The sequence below is a fragment of the Lipotes vexillifer genome, unplaced genomic scaffold (genome assembly GCF_000442215.2).
Source record: "Lipotes vexillifer unplaced genomic scaffold, Lipotes_vexillifer_v1.1 scaffold1162, whole genome shotgun sequence".
NCBI classification, from domain to species: domain Eukaryota; kingdom Metazoa; phylum Chordata; class Mammalia; order Artiodactyla; family Lipotidae; genus Lipotes; species Lipotes vexillifer.
In genome coordinates this window covers 1,222,068-1,245,918 of record NW_006779033.1, presented here as the reverse complement: position 1 = coordinate 1,245,918, position 23,851 = coordinate 1,222,068, and the positions used below count along the sequence as shown (strand labels likewise).

Below are 23,851 nucleotides of genomic sequence, written 5' to 3'. Positions count from 1 at the left end.
AATGAGGTGACTCTGGGTCTCCAGAAACACCAAGCCATGATGAGAAGCTTGGAATGTCCAGCCACCTTCCGTGTTTCTCTAGAGAGGGAAAAGGGGCCGGAAGTGGAGTTAATGACCCATCATGCCCACGTGAGGAAGCCTCCGTACGTAAAATCCCACTAGTGTGGGGTTCAGAGAGCTTCCAGGTGGGTGAGCACAGCCACACGGGGAGGGTGACGCACCCCATCTCCAAGGGGACAGAGGCTCCTGCAGTCAGGACCCTCCCAGACCTCACCCTGTGCATCTCCTCATCTGGCTGTTCATCTGTGTCCTTTGTCATATCGTTTAATAAACTGGTAAACGTTCGTTTTTCTCTGAATTCTTTGAGGCACTCCAACAAATTAATCCAACCTGAGGAGGGGGTCGTGGGAAACTCTGATTTGTAGCCAAATCCTACAGAAGGTGTGGGTAACTTGGGGACTTGTGACCGTCATCTGTGGGACAGGGAGCAGCCTTGGGAGGCTGAGCCCTTAACCTGTGGGATCTGACGCTGTCTCCAGGTACACAGTGTTAGAATTGACTTAAATTGCAGGACACCCAGGTGGTGTCATGAGAATTGCTTGGTGTGGTGTGGGAAAACCTCCCACACATTTGGTGACCAGGAGGGTCAGAAGTGAGGTGCTTTGTACGAGGAATAAAGAAGAGAAACATGGGAGGGAAGAACTGGGTTATTCCCTATTCGGGAAAAGACTGAACTGAGGTTTTTCCTTATACGGATATGCAAATAAAAGACAGTTGATGTGGTATGTGCTGTCATGACGCTAAGCCTGAGGGGCCAGAAAAGGAGAAGCTGCTAGAAGTCTGGCTGGGGAGTTAAGAAGGGGTCCCAGAATCCATGACACTCAGCTGAGATCTGGAGAATGAGGATGAGCCCAGGTGACACCCAGGAGGAGAGAATTCCAAACCAGGGATGGGGAAACTCACGAAAGTGCTCATGGTTGAGGAGACAAGATAACCTACTATTGCTGGACCACTAAATATGAGGCAGTTCAGGCTGGACACCAATGAAGGGCCTCATCTGTCAGGCCAATAAATTCGTGTTTTATCTTACAGGCTGCGGAGAGTCCCTGAAGAATTCTGAGCTGCGGGGTCACAGAAGCAGAGTTATGCATCCGGAAAACGGCTCTGCAGCAACGCAGACAAATGGGTTGCAGAGGTCGGGAGTATCTGGGCCACCATGCTTCAGGTGAAAGGTGGCAGGTGGTGAGCAGGGCTGTGGCCCGGGGTGGAGGGCATGGAAGGGAGAGCTGGTTAAGAAGAACTCAGGCAGGTCCTGGGGGTTGTTGTGGGGGGTAGGGGGACCTAGATTTGCTCACCTGGACTAGCAGATGATTGGCCATATGATATTGCTCTGAAATTGTTTTACTTTTTCCTGGAACAAATGAGGTTAGCAGAGTGTGACTCTAATCTACTGTTCCTAAGGTCTGGGAAAAACACAGGCAAATATACATTTGCACTGAGGGAGAGCACGTAGCATCAGCAAAATCGTCTCCACTTAAAGCCTCTTTATTTAAAAAACCTGACGTGGGCTTCCCTGATGGAGAAGTGGTTGAGAATCTGCCTGCCAATGCAGGGGACACGGGTTCGAGCCCTGGTCTGGGAAGATCCCACATGCTGCGGAGCAACTAGGCCCGTGAGCCACAACTACTGAGCCTGCGTGTCTGGAGCCTGTGCTCCGCAACAAGAGAGGCCGCGACAGTGAGAGGCCCGTGCACCGCGATGAAGAGTGGCCCCCGCTCGCCGCAACTAGAGAAAGCCCTCGCACAGAGACGAAGACCCAACACAGCCATAAATAAATAAATAAAATTTAAAAAAAAAGCCTGACGTGAATTAAAAATGCACACACAGGTGTCTTTGGGATGATTGCTCAATATCTCAGCTTATAATTGGTGGGGCTTTTGCTCTGAACACTTCCCTACTTCAGGTTTAACCAGAAGGAAGTAGGTATGGACGTGAGAATGAATAAACCAGTTTCCCTGGAAACCGGTTCCCACAAGGGCAGGAGAAGCCGTTCCTTTAGAGCTTAGGTGAGAAAGAGTCAAAGGGAGGACTGAGTGCAAGGCTAAAATTTTTAAAATTAATTCTACAAGCAATAGGAAGACAGTCAAGCTTTCTGAGTATTGTGTGACAAAGAAAAGAAACGATTTAGAAAACATAATTACCCACGACATTTGGAATGGCCAGAATATGGGAAAGTCTATTGCAGGGAAATAAATTAAGAAACTGTTACAACATATCGTTACGAGGTGGTGTGGGCCTGAATTAAATTATACATAATTCCCCAAATTCCCCTCGATGACTCCCCACAAACCAAATATCTCAGTTCAATGTTAACTTTTCAAAAAAAAGAAAAAGAAAAAAGAAAACCTCTCAACAAAGAGAAGTCCAGGACCAGGTAGCCCACTGGTGAATTCTAACACTGACGCTTCTCAAATTCTTCTAAAAAAGCGGGGAGGACTTCTGAACTCATACCCTGATATCAAAGCAAGACAAAGACATCACAAGAAAATAAAACTGCAGGATAATATTCCTTATGAATATTGATGCAAAAATCCTCAACAAAATACTAGCAAATTGCATCCAACAAGATATTAAAAGGATTATACATCATGACCAAGTGGGATTTAGTCTAGGAATGCAAGGGTGGTTCAACGTAAGAAAATCTACCACTGTCATACATCACATGAATAGTATAAAGAGAAAAAAAAACACATGATCATCTTGTGAAAATGAAGAAAAGAAACCTCATTTAAAACATTTATAGTCAGTTGATTTTGATAAGGGTGCCAAGTCCATTCAATGTGGTAAAGAATATTCTCTTCCATGGAAGATGCTGGGACAACTGGATTCCCACACACAAGTATGAAGTTCCACCCTTACTTCACACCACATAAAAAATAACTCAAAATTGATCAACAACCTAAATACAAGGCTAGAACTATACAATTGTTAGAAGAAAACATAGGAGTAAATGTTCATGACCTTGGGTTTGGCAATGGGCTCTCAGATATGACACCAAAAGCTCAAAGCAAAAACAACAAAAAAATAAATAAATTGGATTTCATCAAAATTAAACATTTTTACGTGTCAAAGGACATTAGCAAGAAAGTAAAAGACATTGGAAACCAGGCTTGAATTAAGCGCCAACCAAGATGCATGCAGACACGGGTGTGCCGTATACTTACTTTGAATCACGTTAATGTGCTTCAAAGGCTACTCCGGCACCCTTACAGGGGGGCAGAGATCTTTCTATGGTCGTTGCTGTTGTTTGCTGCTGCCTGCAAAGCTGATACAGTGCCTCTAGAGTGCAGGCTCGGTAGTTGTGGTGCACGGGCTTCGTTACTCCGCGGCATGTGGGATCTTCTTGGACCAGGGCTCGAACCCGTGTCCCCTGCATTGGCAGGCGGATTCTTAACCACTGCGCCACCGGGGAAGCCCTGTTCTCATTTTTGATGAGCCAGTTATTCATGGCATGACTGGCCATTTAACATCAAAAACCTATTTAATCACAAAGAGCTTTTTATTTGAATCTAATCTCTAGATTACCATTTTGTTGGGACAATATCCACTTAAGATAATGCAAAAAGCCAATTCATAATATGTCGTCATTAGAATTCCAGCCACAGCTTTTGAGGAATCAAGATTGATCACTCTCGACAAGCAGCAGACCATCCCAAAGCACCACAGGAAGTGAAAGTTCTCAGAAACCAGGGATTTTGTTAGGAAATCAACACAAAAGCTCATTTCCTAATGAAGCTAGCAGGGGTCAGTGTCTTTTAGTTATGTTTGAGAAAAGCCATAAAATTGCCTCATGAGATTTCAGAGTTTGGACGATCTTCAGTTGGAGACAAAAGACACCTTGAAAACACAAAACATCTACTCACCCCGAAATGTCCAAAGAAACCTGAAAATATTCAGACAACCAACACGTTCCCTGAACATGTTCCCTGACTGTGCCTCCAAACCACCTCCAAGTTCTCTTCCTTGGGAACTCAGCAGCAAGGTAGAAGTAACCATAGAAAGGAACTAAGAAAAAACTCTGGTCAATTGTTTTTAGAGGAATAGGGCCCAAAAATAGTGAAAGGCAACCTGCAGAATGGGAGAAAATATTTGCATATTATATATCTGGTAATATCCAGAATGTATAAAGAACTCTTATCATTCAACAACAAACAACCCAATTAAACAATGGGCAAAGGACTTGCATAGACATTTCACCAAAGAAGGTATACAAATGGCCAATGAGCCCAAGAAAAGATGCTCAACATCATTAGTCATCAGGGAAATGCAAAACAAAACCACAATGAGACACCACTTCAGACGTTAGGACCGGTATAATAATAACCAAAAATGCAACATAACAAATGCTGGTAAGAAATGTGGAGGATTCAGTGGGAATGTAAAGCGGTGGAGCCACTGTGAAAACCAGTTTGGCAGTTCCTTAAAAAGTTAAACAGTTACCATATGACCCAGCAATTTCACTCCTAGGTATACACCCAAAAGATTTTTTAAAAGGGACTCAGATACTTGTGCACCAATATTTATTGCAGCATTATTCGCAATAGCCAAATGACCCAAGTGTCCATCAACATATGAAAGGATAAACAAAATGTGGTATATTCATAAACTGGAATTGTATTCAGCCATAGAAAGGAATGAAGCTCTGATACATGTTACAATATGGATGAAACTTGAAAACATTTTTTTTTTTTTTTTGGTACGAGGGCCTCTCACTGTTGTGACCTCTCCCGTTGCAGAGCACAGGCTCTGGACGCACAGGCTCTGGACGCGCAGGCTCAGCGGCCATGGCTCACGGGCCCAGCTGCTCTGCGGCATGTGGGATCTTCCCGGCCCGGGGAACGAACCCATGTCCCCTGCATCGGCAGGTGGACTCTCAACCACTGTGCCACCAGGGAAGCCCAACCTTGAAAACATTTTGCTAAGTGAAGTAAGCCAGACACAAAAGGCCACCTATTGTATGATTCCATTTGTATGAAATATCTAGAACAGGCGAATTCATGGAGACAGAGAGAAGATTATATGTTACCAGGACCTGGGTGGAGGGGGGAGTTACTGCTTAATGATTACTGAGTTTCTGTTTGGGGTGATGAAGAATTTGTGGAAATACAAATAGTGATGTTGCATAACATTGTGAATGTAATTAATGCCATGGAATTGTGTACTTAAAATGGTTGAAATGGCAAATCTTATACGGATTTTACTATAATAAAAAAAAATAACTATGTTATTGGGAAGAGTTTGTTTCCAAAAAGAAAGGAGATGCTGTTAGCAGAGGGAAAGAAAAGTCATTAAATAAAACCAAAAGTAACGACTTCTCTAGGAGAAAGTTCAGGCTACTCTGATTAGTCTTAAGGTAGCCCTCGATGTTAACTTTCATCTGAAACACAAACAGGGGGAGTTGGGGAGAAGAGGCAGTATACAGCTGGCTTAACTGCCTCCTTGCCTGGGATGCCTAAGCCTTTCTTCACAGCAAGGGGAGCCCCTAGAGGCGATGCTTATTGCTGATGCTAAACCTATTTATCTCGTTTTAAGAGCACCACCTCCTCCTTGGACTCAGGATACAAATGCGGTTCCATCTTATTTGTTTGCAGTAAATGCCAGATTAGCACGGAGTTCTGTTATATCCCTTTGCCGGACGGGCTCCTACTGAATCAGTCACTGGCTCTTCCACCATCCTGAAGGCCAAGGGAAGGAGGGCCGTCCAGCTGCCCTTCCCCACCGTCAACGCTCCATCCACACCTGTGATTCCTCTAGCGGCCACAGATGGTGCTGTCGCGTGGCAGACTTGAACCAAAGCGCGGCCCTACGTGCTCCCTGCACCTGCTGGTTTTCAGAGATGATGTCGCATCTTAGTCTCTCTTAGAGCTCAGTGCTTTCATTCCCACACCAAGGACTGGACGGCTCCCGGGCTGGTTCCAGCACCTGCTGCTCCACAGTTACCGGGTCCTCCCACGGGATCCACACCACCCGGAGGTCTGGCTGTTTTCCTTATAGGTCCTCGTAGCACAAAAGACGTGAACACACCCCTCCCACGGGACAACAGCGTCACTCGCCCTCCTTGTAAGGAAGCCTACCTTCAGTTATTTCAGAACGCCTACACCTGCCTTTCTTAGTTGCACTCATTTACTCTCTGAGACACAAAGATGATATGAGGACATCTCAGTGAGTCTCACAAGAAAGGGGGGAGAACAACCAAATTTCCATCTTTGAGGACATTCTAATACATTCGGAAATGCCTCTACAACTTTTCCTTCGGATAAAGGTCTTTCTAAAATGAAAACGTCCCCCAGGACCTCCTGGGCTCACAAGACAAGGTGGCCTGTCTCCTGCTGGCACGAGAGCATGTCACAGCAAGTCCATGTCCTCACTTCTGAACCCAAGGAAAACATCAGCCACAGACAGACCACCCCCTGACGCTGGTGTGCAAACAGCAGCTGCAGTTGTTTTCATTAGGAACATTACACAAGCGGGAAAAATCTGCCTTCTGCTCTACAGGGCCATCCCAGGACACTGGAAATCAAGGCAGAGCGTTTGGGGAGGGTCCTTGGGTGGGTCGCAATGGCAGGTGGGCTACCAAATGAGGTGTTACAAGCCAGAAAGTGCTGGAAAAGGGGAAAAGGAGAAAATTAGCCCAAATTGCTCACCAGCCCCTCGCCCACACAACCACAGGCTACGGTTCAGTACCTCTCTGCCTTCTAGGGGATCTCCTTGGCCTTGAACTTTCATCCTATGTGCTCCTTACCCAGCCTCCCCAATAGAAACATCTGGCCAAACCACAGTACAACATCACCACTAGGATGCGGTCACACACCGAACATTCCCATCACCACAAGGTCCCTCTTATAATCACACCCGCCCCCCAAACCCTGGCAACCACTTATCTGTTCTCCGTTTCTAGAATTTCTCATCTCAAAAATGTTACATAAATGGAATCGTACAGGACGGACCATTTTGGGATTGGCATTTTTCGTTCAGCATAATTCTCTGCAGACTCGCACAGGCTGCTGGGTGCATCGATAGTTCATCCTTTTAATCGTTGAGTGTTATGCCGCGACCTTCAGTCGTTACCCTGGACACCCGCCTGGGGGTGGAGGAGACGTGAGGCGCGGGCAGGGGCGCCCCCATCTTCACAGCACTACAATCCCTCCAGCCGCCACCGCGCGGAGCCACCGGGTCCCGCTCGTACACGAGGGCCCGGGCTGGCGCTGGGCAGAGCCCGGGGACAGGGACAGGGCAGGGGCGGGGCGCCGAGTGCGGGGAGAGATCCAGACTGGTCGGGCTTGGGGGCGGGGCGGGGAGCGGGGCCGGGCTGCGCTCGGGGGCGGGGCGTGGTCTAGGGCGAGGTGGGGCGGTGTTCGTGGGCGTGGCCAGGGCTGCGCTCGGGGCGGGGCCCCGCTGGCGGACTCCCAGCGTCAGCCCCTCAAAGCGCGTCCGCCCGCCGAAGTCTGCGAGTTCGTGGCCAGCGCGGCCAGAAAGTGTCGTGGACGTCGGACGTTCTTCCGGAGGAAGTCCGCGTCCTGCCCTCGTCCTGGGCGCGGGCGCTGGCTGCGGTGAGTGTCTGCGCCCGCCGGGGGGCGGGCTTGGGGACCCTTCCCAGGGCGAGGGTCTCTGCGGGTTCCCACTACCCGCGTGCCCGAGGCTCCTCTTCTGCAGGTAGGAGACTGGGGCACAGGGTGAGCAGGCCCTTCGCTGCCCTCAGCCGCTGCCCTCCGCCCTGGACTCGGGCTGCGGCGACCCCAGTTGCAGACGGCAAGCGGGCAGCCCGGGGTCAGCGAGTGGGCGTCGCGGTGACCCGGCCTGGTTCCGGCTCGGCCTCTGCCCCGCGTACCGTCCAGTCTGTACCAGGCCCTGGAACTCAGCTTCTTTAACTTTAGTCCCTGAGATTCTCAGCCAGAGAAATTCGAGAAGAGAAACGTGTACTCAGTGTATGCTTCCTGCACGGCTGTTTATAGTTCTAGTGGGGATGGAAAGAACCCAAGTGTAGGAAGAGAGAAACGGTCGCAGAGATTAGGACGAAGTAATGTACATCAAATTATCAGCCCATTTGATGTGATACATAGAGTTTAACAACCACATGGCTCTTTTTTCCTGTTGACCTGGTAAGTGTATTAATTTCCGAGGAAGGGGAAAGTACCCCTGCTGTGCAGGGGCAGTAGGTAGGGAAGGTCAGTGGGGGAAGTGTTGGGCTAGTAGCCGGCTTCTTGGGCCTCAGTTTCTTATTCTGTACAACTAGGAGAATTGACCAGAGTGGGAGTCAGAAACTCAGTGGCCTCCAGGGGCCTGGTGGGTGATGTAAATAGGTAAACTGGGCCCAGCGAAGCAAGAGGGGAATGCATGCCCTGCTGTAGGCATTAAAATTAAATGTTTTTTAACCAAAATGTCTTTGGGCCCTGACCTTAGGGATCTCAGGATGAGGTGTTCCCCGAGTCTGGAGTGACACTGATGACCTGTCCGAGGTGATCAGGTCCCATCACTCTCCTGCATAACATGCTCCAATGGCTTTCTGTTAGACTCAGGGTAAAGTCTTTGCCTCTGTCCTGCAGATCCACCCATCTCTTGGACCGAATCTCCCACTACCCAGCGCTCTGTTTTAACCCCAGGTGCATCCTGCAAGCTTCCTTGAACACCTGGCTTCCACTCCCACTGCCTGCCTTACCCTCGCTCTTCCCTCGCCTGAACCTGTCTGTGGCTGTGCCTCAACCTCTCCCCCTGCCCCTCAGTGTTGGTTTTCTCTTCTAGATTGTTGGAGTCACTGAGGAGAGTGATTGCGCCTGAGAGCCCAGGGCCCACCACACGCAGTCCTTCTGTGCCCAGAGTTCACTGCAGACCTTCCTCTTGGCAGCATCCAGAGAGAAAAATACCCATCTTCTAGAATATGGCAGGTGACTGTTAGCCATGGGGGAGTTAAGCTTTTTTAAATTAAAATTTTAGTTAGAAATTGAATACCTTGTTATAAAAACTCCAGACAGCGCTGAAGTGTATAAAACTTGTTTATAATGTGCACTGCTATCTGGAATTCTCTCGTTTTGTGTTTTCTTACTGTCCATTTCAGCCCCATCAAAATCTAATGCTTATCCTGTCTTTGCTTTGCCTCCAGCCTCTGGGATGACCACCAGGACATAGTAGGTGCTCAATAAATAGATATTGAGTGAATGAGCCCCAAGAGTTACGACGGTTAAAGATTCAGCACGACTCACACCCATCCCATTCTGGGACATCTTTTTTTTTCAACAAAAGATGAAAATCCTTTCATTTCAGAACATAAACGTTCACGTTATTTTACACATCGCGTCGTCCGTTAGGGTTTGTCAGCCTCGGCACTGCTGACCTTTGGGGCTAGATAGCCCTGTGTTGTGGGACCTGTCTGTACTTGTAGGATGTTTAGCAGCAGCCTTGGGCTCTGTCTCCTGTATGCCAGCCGTGCCTCCCTCTGGAAGTGACAGCCAGAAACGTCTCCAGACCTCGTGAAATATCCCCTGGGAGGCAACACTCTCCCCAGTTCGTGTGTATCCTTTTTCCTTTTAAGCCCCCAAGTAGAGTTCCTTTATAACAGATGAGTGTGAGAGGTTAAAATAAGACTGTTAATCATTAATTTCACTTGTGGGATCCAACCTTTACACTCAGCTGAATGCCCCAGAGCTGTTTGCTTACAGCTGACGTTTATCTTTTCTCCTTAAGGGGCCTGATCAGAGTAATATAAATCAAGAGTTTAAACATTTTGGTCGCAGACGTTCCCAGGGAAGATTTAAACAAATCCCCACAGCCGCCTTCGGTACCTAAGCTCACAGAATCTTCTGAACGAGGAAAGCACTGCTTCAGAGGCTGTTGCTATTAATGACACGGCCAGGCCCTGTAACACTGGTCTCCTTAGAGCCTCTTGCCCTCAGCCTCGCGCCCAAAAGCGGGACTTGATGCAGGCTCTGCCTCTCCCATGGGACTAGGGATCTGATTTTTGATGTCTTAAGTGTCAGTTTTTGATGGAGGGGAAGGAAGCAGAGCTGTGTGTCAGTGGCTGATGCCTTCCAACAAAGGGTTAGCACAAAAGATTAGTCACGGTAGTTTCTTATCATGATATTAGGCAACACGGCTAAAACTTATGGAGGATAACCAAAACAGATTGGGCTTTTAAGGAACTCAGTTGTGTTACTCTTGAGGAATTGTAACTTGACTCGTCGTATATTTGTGTGTGAGTAAACTCAAGTAATGATGAACTATGACATAATTAGATTTTTCTTAAATGCTCATTGTTTTAAACGTGTCACCCATAAAAAGCGTTGGTCTTTCTCGCTTAGCTTCAGCCATGGTGATGCACCTACATGTTTCATTGTCGTCTTAGTCCTTGTTGGATTTTGACAAAGAGGAATTATTCTTCAAGAGAAATGGTTTCTTGTCCGGATTTAGGTAAGAAAGTGCTCATCGTCTACGCGCACCAAGAGCCCAGGTCTTTCAACGGGTCCCTGAAGGACGTGGCGGTGGCGGAACTGAGCCGGCAGGGCTGCACCGTCACCGTTTCTGATCTCTATGCCATGGACTTTGAGCCTAGGGCCACAAGGAAAGATATCACTGGTGAGTCATGGAATAAATGCTCTGGTTTTTTAAACTTTCTTCTCTGTGTTTGTCTTCTTACTGAGGTATAATTGACATAACGTTGTATTCGTTTCAGGTGTATAACATAAGGATGCGATGTTGGTATACGTTGCAAAATGATGACAAGTGCAGTTAACGTTCGTCACCACACAGTTTCACTTTTCTCCCCTCTTGATGAGAACTTTCAAGATCCGCTCCTTCATATATGCAGCGTCCTAACTGTAGTCACCATGCTGTGTGTGACATCCCTGTGACTCAGTCATTTATAACTGAAAGTTTGCTTTTCTGGCCCTCTTTACCTATATTACTCACACCCTCCAGCCCCTGCCCCAGGCAGCCACCAATCTGTTTTCTGTATTCACGAGCTCAGTTATTTTTTTGTCTTGTTTTTTAAGATTCCGCACATAAGTGAGATCATACAGTATTTGTCTTTTTCTGCCTGACTTACTTCACTTAGCATGATACCCTCCAAGTCCATCCATGTTGCTGCAAACGGCAAGGTTTCTTTCTTTGTGGCTGAATGATATTCCATTGTGTTTATTATATATCACCTTTTCTTCATCCATTGATGGGCATTTAGGTTGTTTTCGTATCTTGGCTGTTGTGAATAATGCTTCAGTGAACAGGGGTGCAGATATCTTTGTGAGTTACTGTGTTCGTTTTCTTTTGGTAAATATCCAGAAGTGGGATTGCTGGATAGTGGCTCTATTTTTAATTTTGGGGAGGAAACCTCCGCACTGTCCTCCACAGTGGCTGCACTTTACATTCCCACCAGCAGTGCACGAGGATCCCCTTTTCTCTGCGTCCTCACCTGCGCTGTTGTCCCTTGTCTTTTTGACGATGGCTATTCTGACCGGTGTGAAGTGACATCTCACTGTGGTTTTGATTTGCATCCCTGATGATTAGTGATGTCGAGCATCTTTTCACGTGCTTGTTGGCCATCGGTGTGTTTTCTTTGGAAAGATGTCTGTTCAGATCCTCTGCCCATTTTTAAATCAGATTGTTTGGGGGATTTTGCCTTCTTTGTAATTTTTTTAATTAAAAAATGTTTGAAAACAAAGCTTATCATTGCACATGATGGAGAGTTCTCAAGTCAAAAAGGTCTCAGTGCAAGTCCTTTCCCCCGTCCCCAGCCACCTGGTTCCTCTGCCCCCAAGGAAACCAGTGTCACCCGTTACCTGTGCATCTTTCTGGAGTGAGTCTGCGCTATCTCTGGATGTACCTAAAGCAATTAAGGGCATAGCCTCCATTTTCCCTCCGCTTTTTAAAAAAATGGGAACATGTTACATATGTTGTTTTGCATGTTGCTTTCTTTTTTTCTGCTGCGAAGTCCCCCATTGTATGGAGGAGCCGTGGTTTAAGTAGCTGCCACTAATGGGCATTTTTGGTTGTTTCTCACTTTTGCTATGGTAACAGAGCTGCAGCACACGGTCGTGGCCATACGTGTTTTCCTGTCTGTGCAGGTATATCTGGAATGGAGTTGCTGGTCAGGGAATGTGCGTTTTGAATTTTCGTAGATGATATAACATTCCCTTCTGTGGGTGCTGTGCCACTTTACCCCCAGCAGTGTCTGCAAGTGCTTGTTTCCTCATTTAACCAATTTTTTGATAATTGCCAGTCTGACAGGTGGAAAAATGGTCCCTGAGTACGTACACAGTTTTGTATATGAATTGTAAATATATTTTTACCTATTTTTTTTTTTAGTTTTGACTTCACTATGGTGGCTTTTTTCATGCAGAATTTCATTTACTTTTGCTTAGTTGGCTTTTGACATGTGTATTTTGTGTCATGTAAACTCTAAGCTTATTTTTTAAAGGTGTTATAGTTTCTTCTGGTATTTGACAGGTTCCACTTTTTTTGTGTGTGGTACGCGGGCCTCTCACTGTTGTGGCCTCTCCCATTGCGGAGCACAGGCTCCGGACACACAGCCTCAGTGACCGTGGCTCATGGGCCCAGCCGCTCCGCGACATGCGGGACCTTCCCGGACCGGGGCACGAACCTGTGTCCCCTGCATCGGCAGGCGGACTCTCAACCACTGCGCCACCAGGGAAGCCCTCCACTTTTTAAATTTAAGTATGTTCTCTATTCAGAATTTACTTTGGTGTATGATGTGAGGTGTGGGTCGTTTTTCCCAAGTACTTACCCAGCTCTCTCATCACCATTTATTACATGATCCAGCGATTTGCCCCAATTTAAAAGGCCACTTTCATTGTGATCTGAATTCCCACATATGTTTTATTCTCTCCTAAACTTTGTATTCTGCTTTTGTTTTCCTATACATGACTCAGTACCACATGCCTTTAATAATTTTGGCAAGTAATTTTTTTAATATCTGATAGAGTTAGGTCAACCTCACTTGTCTTATTTTCTATTTTTTTCTGACTAGTTTTACTTTTCCATAAAATCTTTTGAATTAGCTTTCCAGATTGTCGACTGAAAAAAAAAAAGCACAACATGAGAGTTGTGAGTTAAGTTTTATTTGGGGCAAAATGAGGACTATAGCCCAGGAGACAGCCTCTCCGAGAGCTCTGGGGAACTGCTCCAAAGAGGTAGGGGGGGAGTCAGGATATGTGTGATTTTGGTGAAAGGGGTGTGTGCAGTTGAGCACACAGTTCGGCAGAAGGTTGCTGCTGGTCACGAGGAGCACATGTCTCCGTTAGTGATGTTAGTGCTTTTCTAGATACGAAGAGATGCAAGAATTGGGCTCATAAACTCTTATCCTGGAAAGATCTAACTCTCTGAAGACCTGTTCTGCCAGTTTTTCCGGGAGCACAGGGCGCCTCTTTCCTGATCTCCACCCTGAACCCCTTTCAGGGCGTGTTGAAGGTCAGTGGTCGCAGCAGTTTGTGACTTAATCCTTGGAGAAGCAGATGGCAAGTGCCAACCTTTGGCTGGCAAGATTCAAAAGGTAACAGATGATCTTTTTTTTAACATCTTTATTGGAGTGTAATTGCTTTACAGTGGTGTGTTAGTTTCTGCTTTATAACAAAGTGAATCAGCTATACATATGTTCCCATATCCCCTCCCTCTTGCGTCTCCCTCCCTCCCACCCTCCCTATCCCACCCCTCTAGGTGGTCACAGAGCACCCAGCTGATCTCCCTGTGCCATGTGGCTGCTTCCCACTAGCTATTTGTTTTACGTTTGGTAGTGTACATATGTCCACGTCACTCTCTCACTTTGTCACAGCTTACCCTTCCCCCTCCCCACATCCTCAAATCCACTCTCTAGTAGGTCTGTGTCTTTATTCCCATCTCACCCCTAGGTTCTTCATGACCTTTTTTTTTTTTCTTAGATTCCATATATATGTGTTAGCATACGGTATTTGTTTTTCTCTTTCTGACTTACTTCACTCTGTGTGACAGACTCTAGGTCCATCCACCTCACTACAAATAACTCAATTTCGTTTCTTTTTATGGCTGAGTAATATTCCATTGTATATATGTGCCACATCTTCTTTATCCATTCATCTGTCGATGGACACTAACAGATGATCTCTTTATTGAGGTCCCATTAAGTTTACAGATGACTCAGCCTCGTGAAGTTCTTTCTGTCCCAGTGACAGGCATGGCTCCTCGTTTGCTCATGTGCTGTTACAACCTTCCAGGTCTGTTTGTGAGTTTTCTTCATGCAGATCTCACATAATTCTTACTAACTGGGTTTTGTTCCTCTGTGTCAGGCGTCCCCAGCCTTTATGGCACCAGGGATGGGTCTCGTGGAAGACAATGTTTCCATGGACTGGGGCGAGGGATGGTTCAGGTGGTGATGTGGGCGATGGGGAGCGGCTGTAAATGCAGATGAAGCTTCTCTCCCTCGCGCGCCTCTCACCTCCTGCTGTGCAGCCCAGTTACTAACAGGCCGAGGACCGGTACCAGTTGGGAGTTGGGGAACCCTGCTCTATGTGAAGAGGACTCATCTGTGTGTGCGTGTATGTGGCTGCTACTAATTTTCTTACTGTTTGTAGTTTTCAGCTGATTCTCTGGGGCTTTCCTGATACACAGTCAGATCATCTGCAAATAATGATAATTTCACCTGTGGTTTTCCAGGAATTTTAATTTTAAATTAATTACCTTTAATTTCCTTCTGTTTGCAATTGGGTTAACAAGATCCCCAGGTTTAGTATTTAGTGCTGATGATAATAGCTGACATCCTTGTCTTTTCTTATCTTCCCTTCTTTTTTTTTTAAATTTATTTTATTGATTTATTGATTTATTTTTTTGGCTGTGTTGGGTCTTTGTTGCTGTGCACAGGCTTTCTCTAGTTGCAGCAAGCAGGGGTTACTCTTGGTTGCGGTACGTGGGCTTCTCATTGCGGTGGCTTCTCTTGTTGCAGAGTACGGGCTCTAGGCATGCAGGCTTCTGTAGTTGCAGTGCGCAGGCTCAGTAGTTGTGGCTCGCGGGCTCTAGAGCACAGGATCAGTAGTTGTGGAGCACGGGCTTAGTTGCTTCGCAGCATGTGGGATCTTCCCGGACCAGGGCTCGAACCTGTGTCCCCTGCATTGGCAGGCGGATTCTCAACCACTGTGCCACCAGGGGAGCCCTTCCCTTTTTTAAAAAAAAACAATATTTATTTATTTTGGCTGCGTGGGGTCTTAGCTGTGGTATATGGGATCTGATTCCCCGACCAGGGATCGAACCCAGGCCCCCTGTATTGGAAGCATGGAGTCTTACCCACTGGACCACCGGGGAAGTCCCTGTCTATTCCCTTTTAATAAACCAAAATTCTTTTCACTGAGCAAACAGCAAAGCAGGGACTGGGGAGATAGAGAGTATTATGTGGAGGAGCCACTGGTTTTCAGTGAATCAAATGACACAGGCTCTTTGTATAAAGTATCTTAAATGTGGTGAACAGGTGGGCAGAGGGTGAAAACAACAAGCCCCTTCACATGCTCTCCTGGTCCTGCATGGCCCCCAGGGACAAGCAGGCCGAACTTTGTGGTGTGGATCATTGTAGATCTTACTCCAAATATCAGTTCAGCAAAATGCACATTTGTGTAGAGCTTAGAAACTCAATAGATACAGATGTAAGTGGGGCTTTGCTTTATTCACTAGAGCTTTTGGGAGTCTTTTTAATGACTGCATGGCACTTCATGGTACCTGCTATAACTTACCAGTTCCCCTGTTGACTTAGGCTTACTTTGTCTCCAGCTTTCGTTTCAAGCTATGAGTCAGTATGTTTCCATGGCTCTGGATTCCCTGTCTTACTAAGAAAGTCCTCTCCATATCCTCACTTATAAAAATATTCTCATTTTCCCATGACATTTGGATACCTTTGCTTTGATATTTACTTTTATCTAGAATACACGTGGCCCATGCACATTTTATTGTCCGTTTACCATTATCAGAAGCACCGCGTGTCCTCTGTGGGCTCCACACCCGGTGGGCGGCAGCCTGCTTGAGACACAGGCTCTCCTGCTCAGGGTCTCTGGTCGGTACAGAACCTCATGCACAGAAGGGTCCCAACAGGTGCTTTGAATGAAAATGAACCCCGGGGAGGCTGAGGGAGGAAGCAGAGCCCTGGCATGTTCTCAGCTGTGGCTGCTGAAGGGCTGGCCTCTCCTTGGGCTCCTCTGCAGGCCGCATGCTGCAGGGGCCGCACCTGGGCCTCCCGTCGTCCCCTCTGCTGCCATGTGGGACCCGTGGCCTTGAGCTCGGCCCTCAGCCTTCATCTCCTCTCTGGGCGGTTGGGGATTACCCAGCCCGTCGGGTTGTTACTAACATAGAAAGGTCATGCTGCAGAGCATAGTGTGGTACGTGGGGATCCTTAACCACTGGTGACTGTTGTTAACACTGATCAGTGCGGTTGGGTGAATCATGCTGCTTGAGGAGAACCCACTGAAGGCCTAGATCAAAGTGTTAACTTGGCTTTCAGCATAGTTGTCGAGGATTAGGGTTAGGGTTTAGGGTTAGAGGGTTAGGGTTGGGGTTGGGGTTAGGGTTGGGGTCGGGGTTAGGGTCGGGTTAGGGTTAGGGGGTTAGGGTCAGGGTTAGGGTTAGAGGGTTAGGGTTGGGGGTTAGGGTTAGGGGGTCGGGGTTAGGGTCAGGGATCAGGGTTAGGGTTAGAGGGTTAGGGTTGGGGGTTAGGGTTAGGAGTTGGGGTCAGGGTCAGGGGTTAGGGTTAGGGCTTAGGGGTTAGGGTTGGGGGTTAGGGTTAGGGGTTGGGGTTGGTGTCAGGGTCAGGGGTTAGGGTTGGGGTCAGGGTCAGGAGTTAGGGTTAGAGGGTTAGGGTTGGGGGTTAGGGTTAGGAGTTGGGGTCGGGGTCAGGGTCAGGGGTTAGGATTAGGGCTTAGGGGTTAGGGTTGGGGGTTAGGGGTTGGGGTTGGTGTCAGGGTCAGGGGTTAGGGTTGGGTAAGGGTTAGGGTTGGGGTTAGGGGTTGGGGTCGGGGTCATGGTCTAGGGTCAGGGGTTAGGGTTGGGGTCGGGGGGTTGGGGTTAGGCTTAGGGGTTGGGCCGGGGTCAGGGTCAGGGGTTAGGGTAGGGGGTCAGGGTTAGGGTCAGGGGTTAGGGGTTAGGGTAGGTGCTGCAGGTTCCAGCCCGACCCCTCCCCACCCCTGCTGCTGCTGCCTGAGCCCCTCCCCTACCAGGCCTTCTCCTGAATCGCTGAGGCCACAGTGAGCTTTTCCAGAGCTGAATTGGAGCATTCACTATATACATGGGGAGCAGCCCACTGTGTGCAGAAGCTTAAGCCCCTCGGCCGGGCTCACAAGCCCTGGTCCATTCCTGCAGTCACATCACCTGCGGGCCTCCCGGCCTCTTACCGCAGGTTCTCGGCTGTGCTCCCAGTGGCCCACTCCTGGGCTGGCCAAGTTGTCCCGTCTGCGTCTTCTGCCCAGGAGGTCCCCTGCTTCTCCTGGCTGCCCCAAACTCCTACTCTGTCATCAGGACCCCGTTCACCGACTCATCCCCAGGGTGCGCTCCTGACCCGCCCCTGCAGAGCTGGCTGCAGCGCTTGTTACACGTGCAGAGTGAGGCCTGCTGCTTCTGGGCCGTGGGGTGTGAGGCCCACCTGCCGTAACGTTACACCTGGCAAGCTGAGTGGTCGTGTTCTGTGTGTTACCGTGGGGGTTGCTCATCCACGTCTCCTACCGGACTGTGAGTCCCTTAGGAGAAGGTAAGGACGTAGCTTGCTCTCTTTGCGTCCACAGTCTGACCCCAGGGCCTGGCGCGTACTCAGGTCTCCATGACTGCCCAGTGACCTGCCAGGGGTGGGGAGTGACGTCCAGGCAGCAGTGGCACTGGTGGGATTGGTGGGATGGGCCGCGGCTGCCCCCTGGGTGAGAACCCCTGTCCTGTTCTTCCAGGCGCCCTCTCCAGCCCCGAGTTCTTCAGCTATGGTGTGGAAGCGTACGAGGCCTGCAAGAAGAGGTCTCTGAGCAGCGACATCATCGCGGAGCAGCAGAAGGTCCAGGAGGCCGACCTAGTGATGTTCCAGGTTTGGTTCCCTCAGATTATGGTAACAAATTGGGTTTGTCCTGTGTGCAGTGTCTTTTCCGATACTGAGTTCACGCTCCTGGCGGTGGTGCTGCAATCTGCATGCTTACTTCTGTCTCGTTGGGTCCAGAGACCCAGGGAGCCCATACCCACCGTTCAGATCCTGACCCCCAAGTAAACAGCAGGGATTTCCCTTTAGCCTGTGGTCCCGAAACGTCTGACCCTGCAGAAGGTGCTGCCTTCGTTCTCTGATCCCCAGCCCGGGAGGTGCGGGGCTGCATGGAAACCAGATTTGTCTGCGTGGGTGTTTGTCAGAGTAATTTAGGCCAGATGCAACTGCTGCCTTAAGTATCCTTGTCGTCAAGCCCCATGGGTGGCCTCACCCCTCTACCCTCACCTGGTGTGCACTCACCTTTGTTCCAGGCAGGCTTCACTGCATGAGAGCTGCCCAGGACGCTACGTCCACGGCCAGCCAGGTGGGCATCATGGCAGCAGAGTAAATGTGCCTTTGGGGAGTCGTTGGGTGGATAAAAATCCAAGTCAGGCCAGGAGAGAAGGGGATTTATTGTGAGGGCCTTGATCGCTTGGGTCCCAGGAACCCGAGGACAGGCCGTGGCGGGCTTCAGGGCAGTGGCACGGGGTGTGGGGTGTCTGCTCCCTTCCCCATGGCAGCTGCTCCTCTCCGATCTGGCCGCTCTGCCTCTGCCCCACGTCACTAGATCCAGCCACCCAGGAAGGGATCTCCTGGGTCCACATCATCTCTGTTTTCCAACCTGCTGAGGGGCGGGGCGTGGGCGGGAGAACAGGACCACCCTTGCGGTGGGCGCAGAGCCAGTTCCCAGACACAGCGCTGAAACGCCCCGTAGACTACACCTGTGCACGCAGAGGCGGCAGCCCCGCGCCTGCCCACCCTGTGCCTGCCCGTCCGGGTTCCCCACGACCTTGACTCCGGGTGTGATCCAAGTGCAGCCGTCCTTCCATCCTCCTCACACCTGAGTGCCCGCGGCTCACCACCGGCACACTGGTAGTCACGCAGGACCGTGCAGCCATGTGACGATGGCCCAGCAGTCCGGCCCCTGGTCCGAGCAGAACCCCACGCAGCTCTGTCTCCCCTCCACTGCGGGCTCCCGGCTGAGCACACGGAGCCTGAGGCTCCCCGCTCCCCCTCCCCGTCTCCTGTAACTGGAAGGTGAACACCAGCCAAGGCCTGTTCCTTCTTTGAGAGTCTTTCTTTATTCTTGCCTCTTTTCACCTGTCTTTTCCCCACCCCCACCCCTTTTTCCCCGTACTCTGCCCAGAGCCTCTGCATGTATGTTTATTTTTTTTTGCTCAACACTAATAAAAATGTCATTCACCAGGACCACTGCTACTATGACCATAGCTCACCACTCACTGAGCATTTACCCTGTTCTGGGCACTGTGATGTGTCATTGAACCCTCACCACAGTGCTGTGAGTGATTTGCAAATCAGGCTAAGGAGGCCCAGAGAGGTTAACTAATGTGCCAACGTCACACAGCAGTAGGTTGTGGAGCTGAGATTTCAGTGCCAAGTCCTGAGTTAGATTTATAGTGAAAGCACGTGAAACACGGGCTTCCTTCTAGCTTTGGTAACAGGTTATTGCATGTGTTCAGCTCTTTTCATTGATGATATTGTTGGATATGGTGTTAGGGCTTCTGTGGGGACTGGAGTGGACTCCAGGGAGACCGTGCTGCTGGTGTGTGGAATCTGAGGATCAGACTTCTCAGAATATACCCCAGCCCGACTCCCAGATGCCGTGTCTCCCCCCCAGATGGGGAAACAGGCAAACTCTTTCCCACACCCTCTCTCTGGCTCCGTGGCGGGGGTCAGCACCTCCCGGCCCACTCAGTCAGGGGCAAGCAGTCGGAGACCATCACGGGGGACGCAGAGCCACCTGTGACAGCAACCAGGACGCTGTCGGCTCTGCCCGCCCCGCCGGCCGCCACCGCCACACCGCGCGCCTCAGAGAAGGGGGAGAAGCCTCCCCATCACGTTGGTGACACCTGCCTGCCCGGGCCTGGGGAGGAGGCTCCCCTGAACCCCCAGGCAGAGGAACGCGGAAGTGACCCCAGCGCTCCCTGCCTGTTCCACCTGCAGTTCCCACTGTACTGGTTCAGCGTGCCGGCTGTCCTGAAGGGCTGGATGGACAGGGTGCTGTGCCAGGGCTTTGCCTTTGACATCCCAGGATTCTACGACGACGGCCTCCTCAAGGTACAGCCGGATGAGGGGCGGCATCCATCGGGGATGGAGGGGGCATCTCAGCAAGTCACTCCTAGTTTGCATTTTTTAACCAAACACTGAGCGCCAACCATGTGTAAGGCCCCGTGTGGTTACATGGGCGAGAAAGTGTCCCTCCCGAGGTCATGGGCTTTTCTTCCAGTAAGGGACACGGAGCGTCCACGTCTGTCTGCGTGCTCAGCGGGGGAGGCTTGGGCTGGCCTGGGGACGGCTGCCAAGGGGCACCTGCTCCACGATGCGGGCTCGTCACTGGCCACGCACCCGTTCACCTCTGAGCGTCACGTAACCACCTTGAAAACAGGATAACGCCTTGCCCCCAGGGAAGAGGTTGCAGGGAACCTGGCAGATGCACAGGACATGGTAGCTATGGATTTCCTACTAAAACAAATGACATTTTAAATTCTGAAATCCTCAGAAAATAAGTGCATATAAAGAAAACACTGAGTCATGAGATCCGTCTTGGACCGTGAAAAGATGCCACCCTTCGCTGAGTGGCCCCAGGAGCTGGGCAATGCGGGCGGTACCATTTGCCCTCCTAGCCGCTCCGAGGTCTGGCCTCCGTCTCATCCACTCCTCCCCTGCGTCCCTGAAGCCTGCTCTCCACCAACCCTGGGGCCTGTCAGCTCTGTGAGCGCCCCATCCGTTCCTCTGGTTGTCCCCTGCTCTCTCCATTCGATGTAGCTGTCACCTGCAGCTGGGCTGGACGGAGATGGGAATGTGTGTCTTTCCATCAGGGAAGGGCGAAGGGGAGCTGGCCTCGGGTTTTCCCTCCGGGTCATTATAAACCTCTGGGCTGGAGTCACAGTGGCCTTTACTACCCTGTCCTCTGGGGTCCCACCAGTGCGTGTGCTGTGTCCTCCGCAGGGTAAACTGGCCATCCTGTCCTTAACCACGGGCGGCACGGCTGACATGTACTGGAAAACTGGAGCCAGCGGAGACTTCCGATACTTCCTGTGGCCCCTCCAGGTAGGCCACACCCTTCCCTGACCTGCAGCTCCGCTGGTACAAATGAGGTGTGACATAGGCCTGAAGGCCAGACCGTTCTGACTGCCCTGGGTACAGGAAGTGACCACCTCTGCCCTCTTTGATGATTTACTTGGCAGCCCTGGAAAGGCTGGCCAATGAGGAAAACGCATGTTATGAGGATATAGCTTCTGCCGTCGTTTGGGCAGAGGCCAGGCCAAACCTAGCTGGCTGATGTGCTCTGGGGTACACAGGAGCCCCACGGTGGCCCGTGTGTCACGATTCGGGAGGGCAGAGCCATCCACACTCTGGCTCTGCTTCCTGAGGCAGCATCGCCTGGAACCCTGGCAAAAGGCTCCCCGGCCCGCATCCGGCACCCTTGTGAGTGGGCACGTTTCCATGGAGCCAGTGGCTGAGCGCCTCCCCAGAGCCCACCCCACCTTCAGGAGCCTGGGACTCAGCTCCGGGCTGCGGTCCCAGTTGGACGCCGGGCTGCCTCTGCACCCTGGGCCCGGGGTCGGTGAGGACGGCGGTCAGCGGAAGTGCCCTGGTGAGGGGCAGAGCCAAGGAAGGGAGCTGGGGGCCCTGGGTTAGCCCCCCTGTCCCGTAGGGAACTCCTGGGAGACCCAGCGACCTGCATGGACGCTGCCCATCTAGGTTGTTAGGGGTGTGTGTTGAGCTCAGAAGAGATCACGTAGTTAAGGGTTTGTGAGCTTTAAAAATGCAGGCGGTGGTGTGGGTCCCGGCCTCCCACCCACCTGATGGGGCAGGCCTGGACAGGGTGTGGGTTTAGGGAAGGAGTGCAGACGGAGGACAGTGATAGTTCTAGAAAAACGATGTCTGAAAGGAGGCGGGTAGTCATTCCATGTAGCGATGCTCAGCTGCAGAAGCCCGAACTTCCTTGGCAGAGGCCGGGGGGCCTCTTAGGCGCCACTAGCCAGAGGCCTAAATGCTTGCTTTTAAAAAACCTTCACCTTTTTTTCAGTTTGCAGAAGCACATATCATAGAAAAAAATGAGATTATAAAATATAAAAATAGTTCCCTTAATTCCTCCCTTAAAAATAATGTTTCAGTGGTTTGATGTATTTCTTTACAGCCCATATATATTTTTAAATATATACTTTTAACGATTAGGCTTGTCATGTGTATCTTTTTACACAAACGGTGTGCCACAAATACTGCTTCACGTTTCTTCTTGCTGTTTACATTTAATGCATATCTTGAACAGCCTCCCATGGTGGCACATCGTAGCTAAAATAACCTCATTCTAGAATATTCCATCGCATGACTTGCCATCATTTGCCTAACCAGCCAAAACCTAAACTTCAGGGTCTGACTCAGCAGCAGAGATTAAAGGTTAATGTCAGTCATCAGAGCAGAATTTGGAACTTGCCGCTGCCCAGCACTCTTCACCTCCCTGGTAGCGGCCGTGTCCTGAGGTTCTGGGGCAGTTCCGTTGTTTTCGATTAACTGGTAGCATGAAAGGTGTTCTGTCCCCTTTGGTGACTGAACGGATGGCGTGTGCAGGGTGGCTTCTCATCGCTCTCCTTTCTTTGCGGCTGTAGCACGGCACGCTGCACTTCTGTGGATTTAAAGTCCTTGCCCCTCATATCAGTTTTGCTCCTGAATTTGCATCAGAAGAAGAAAGAAGGGGGATGGTGGCCTCCTGGGCGCAGAGGCTGAAGACCATCTGGAACGAGGAGCCCATCCCCTGCTCGCCCCCCTGGTACTTCGGGCACTGACCTTGGGGCCACGCTGGGAGGTGCTGGTGTGTGTAATAAACGACAGCACGACAGAGCAGCAGGTGTGTGGGGTGATGTGACTGTGTCTCCAGGGTCCTGTAGGCCGACTCGCGGCTCCCGTCACCCGCTGGTTGTCCCGGATTCTCTCCTGACAGATGTCCGCATTCTCCCAGGCTTTCTTTTCATTTCTAATATTTTTCCATCTCCCTGTCTTCAGCCTTTGCGGGTAGTGGTGTTTTTCTGTAGTTCTGGCTTGGAACTGGATTTGTTAGGTTTTGTTTTGTTTTATTCCATAACTCAACTTGAATTTCTGTTTGCATAGAAAAGTGAAGTCTGTTCACAGCTCGTGTTTGAGTGCTCTGTTTAGACTTACTTCTTCCATCTTTTTTTTTTCTTTTTTTTACTTGCATCATGACTGTGAAGTTTTAATTGATCAGCCACTTAACATATTTTTACAATCCCTGCGTGCCCGTGACAATGAGGTTTCCAAGCAGTAGTGAGAAGGCATCCTGTCAGTGTGTGCGAGCTTGGGGAACACGACCGACAGTAACCTCAAGGTGTGGGCACGTGTAGGTGGAGTGTCTCCCCAAAGCGGGTTTGAGGAATTAGATCCCTTCCCCCCACCCCCTCCCCCCATCGTCACGGTCATCGTCACTGCCCAGGACAGAGCAGCTGCCTGGGGTCAGGGCCCTTCTGCTCAGTATCCCAAACCCGCCCCCATCAGACTCTCCCAGCTTCCCGCTGGATCCCCCGTCCACACCTTTCACCTTCCTCTCCCCCCCCCCCCCCCCCCCCCCCCCCCCCCCCCCCCCCC

General features: G+C 50.2%; 1 protein-coding gene across 1 annotated transcript in view; it reads left to right on the top strand.

The window, feature by feature from the left end:
- The first annotated feature begins 10,439 nt into the window (after positions 1–10,439).
- Positions 10,440–23,851, top strand: part of NQO2 (N-ribosyldihydronicotinamide:quinone dehydrogenase 2) — a 20,823-nt gene continuing 7,411 nt past the window's right edge. Inside the window, exons 1-5 of the mRNA XM_007452109.1 lie at positions 10,440–10,626; positions 17,946–18,076; positions 20,192–20,305; positions 21,197–21,298; positions 22,861–23,030. Of these exons, the coding sequence (XP_007452171.1) occupies positions 10,440–10,626; positions 17,946–18,076; positions 20,192–20,305; positions 21,197–21,298; positions 22,861–23,030 (704 nt within the window). The remainder of the gene's footprint in view (positions 10,627–17,945; positions 18,077–20,191; positions 20,306–21,196; positions 21,299–22,860; positions 23,031–23,851) is intronic.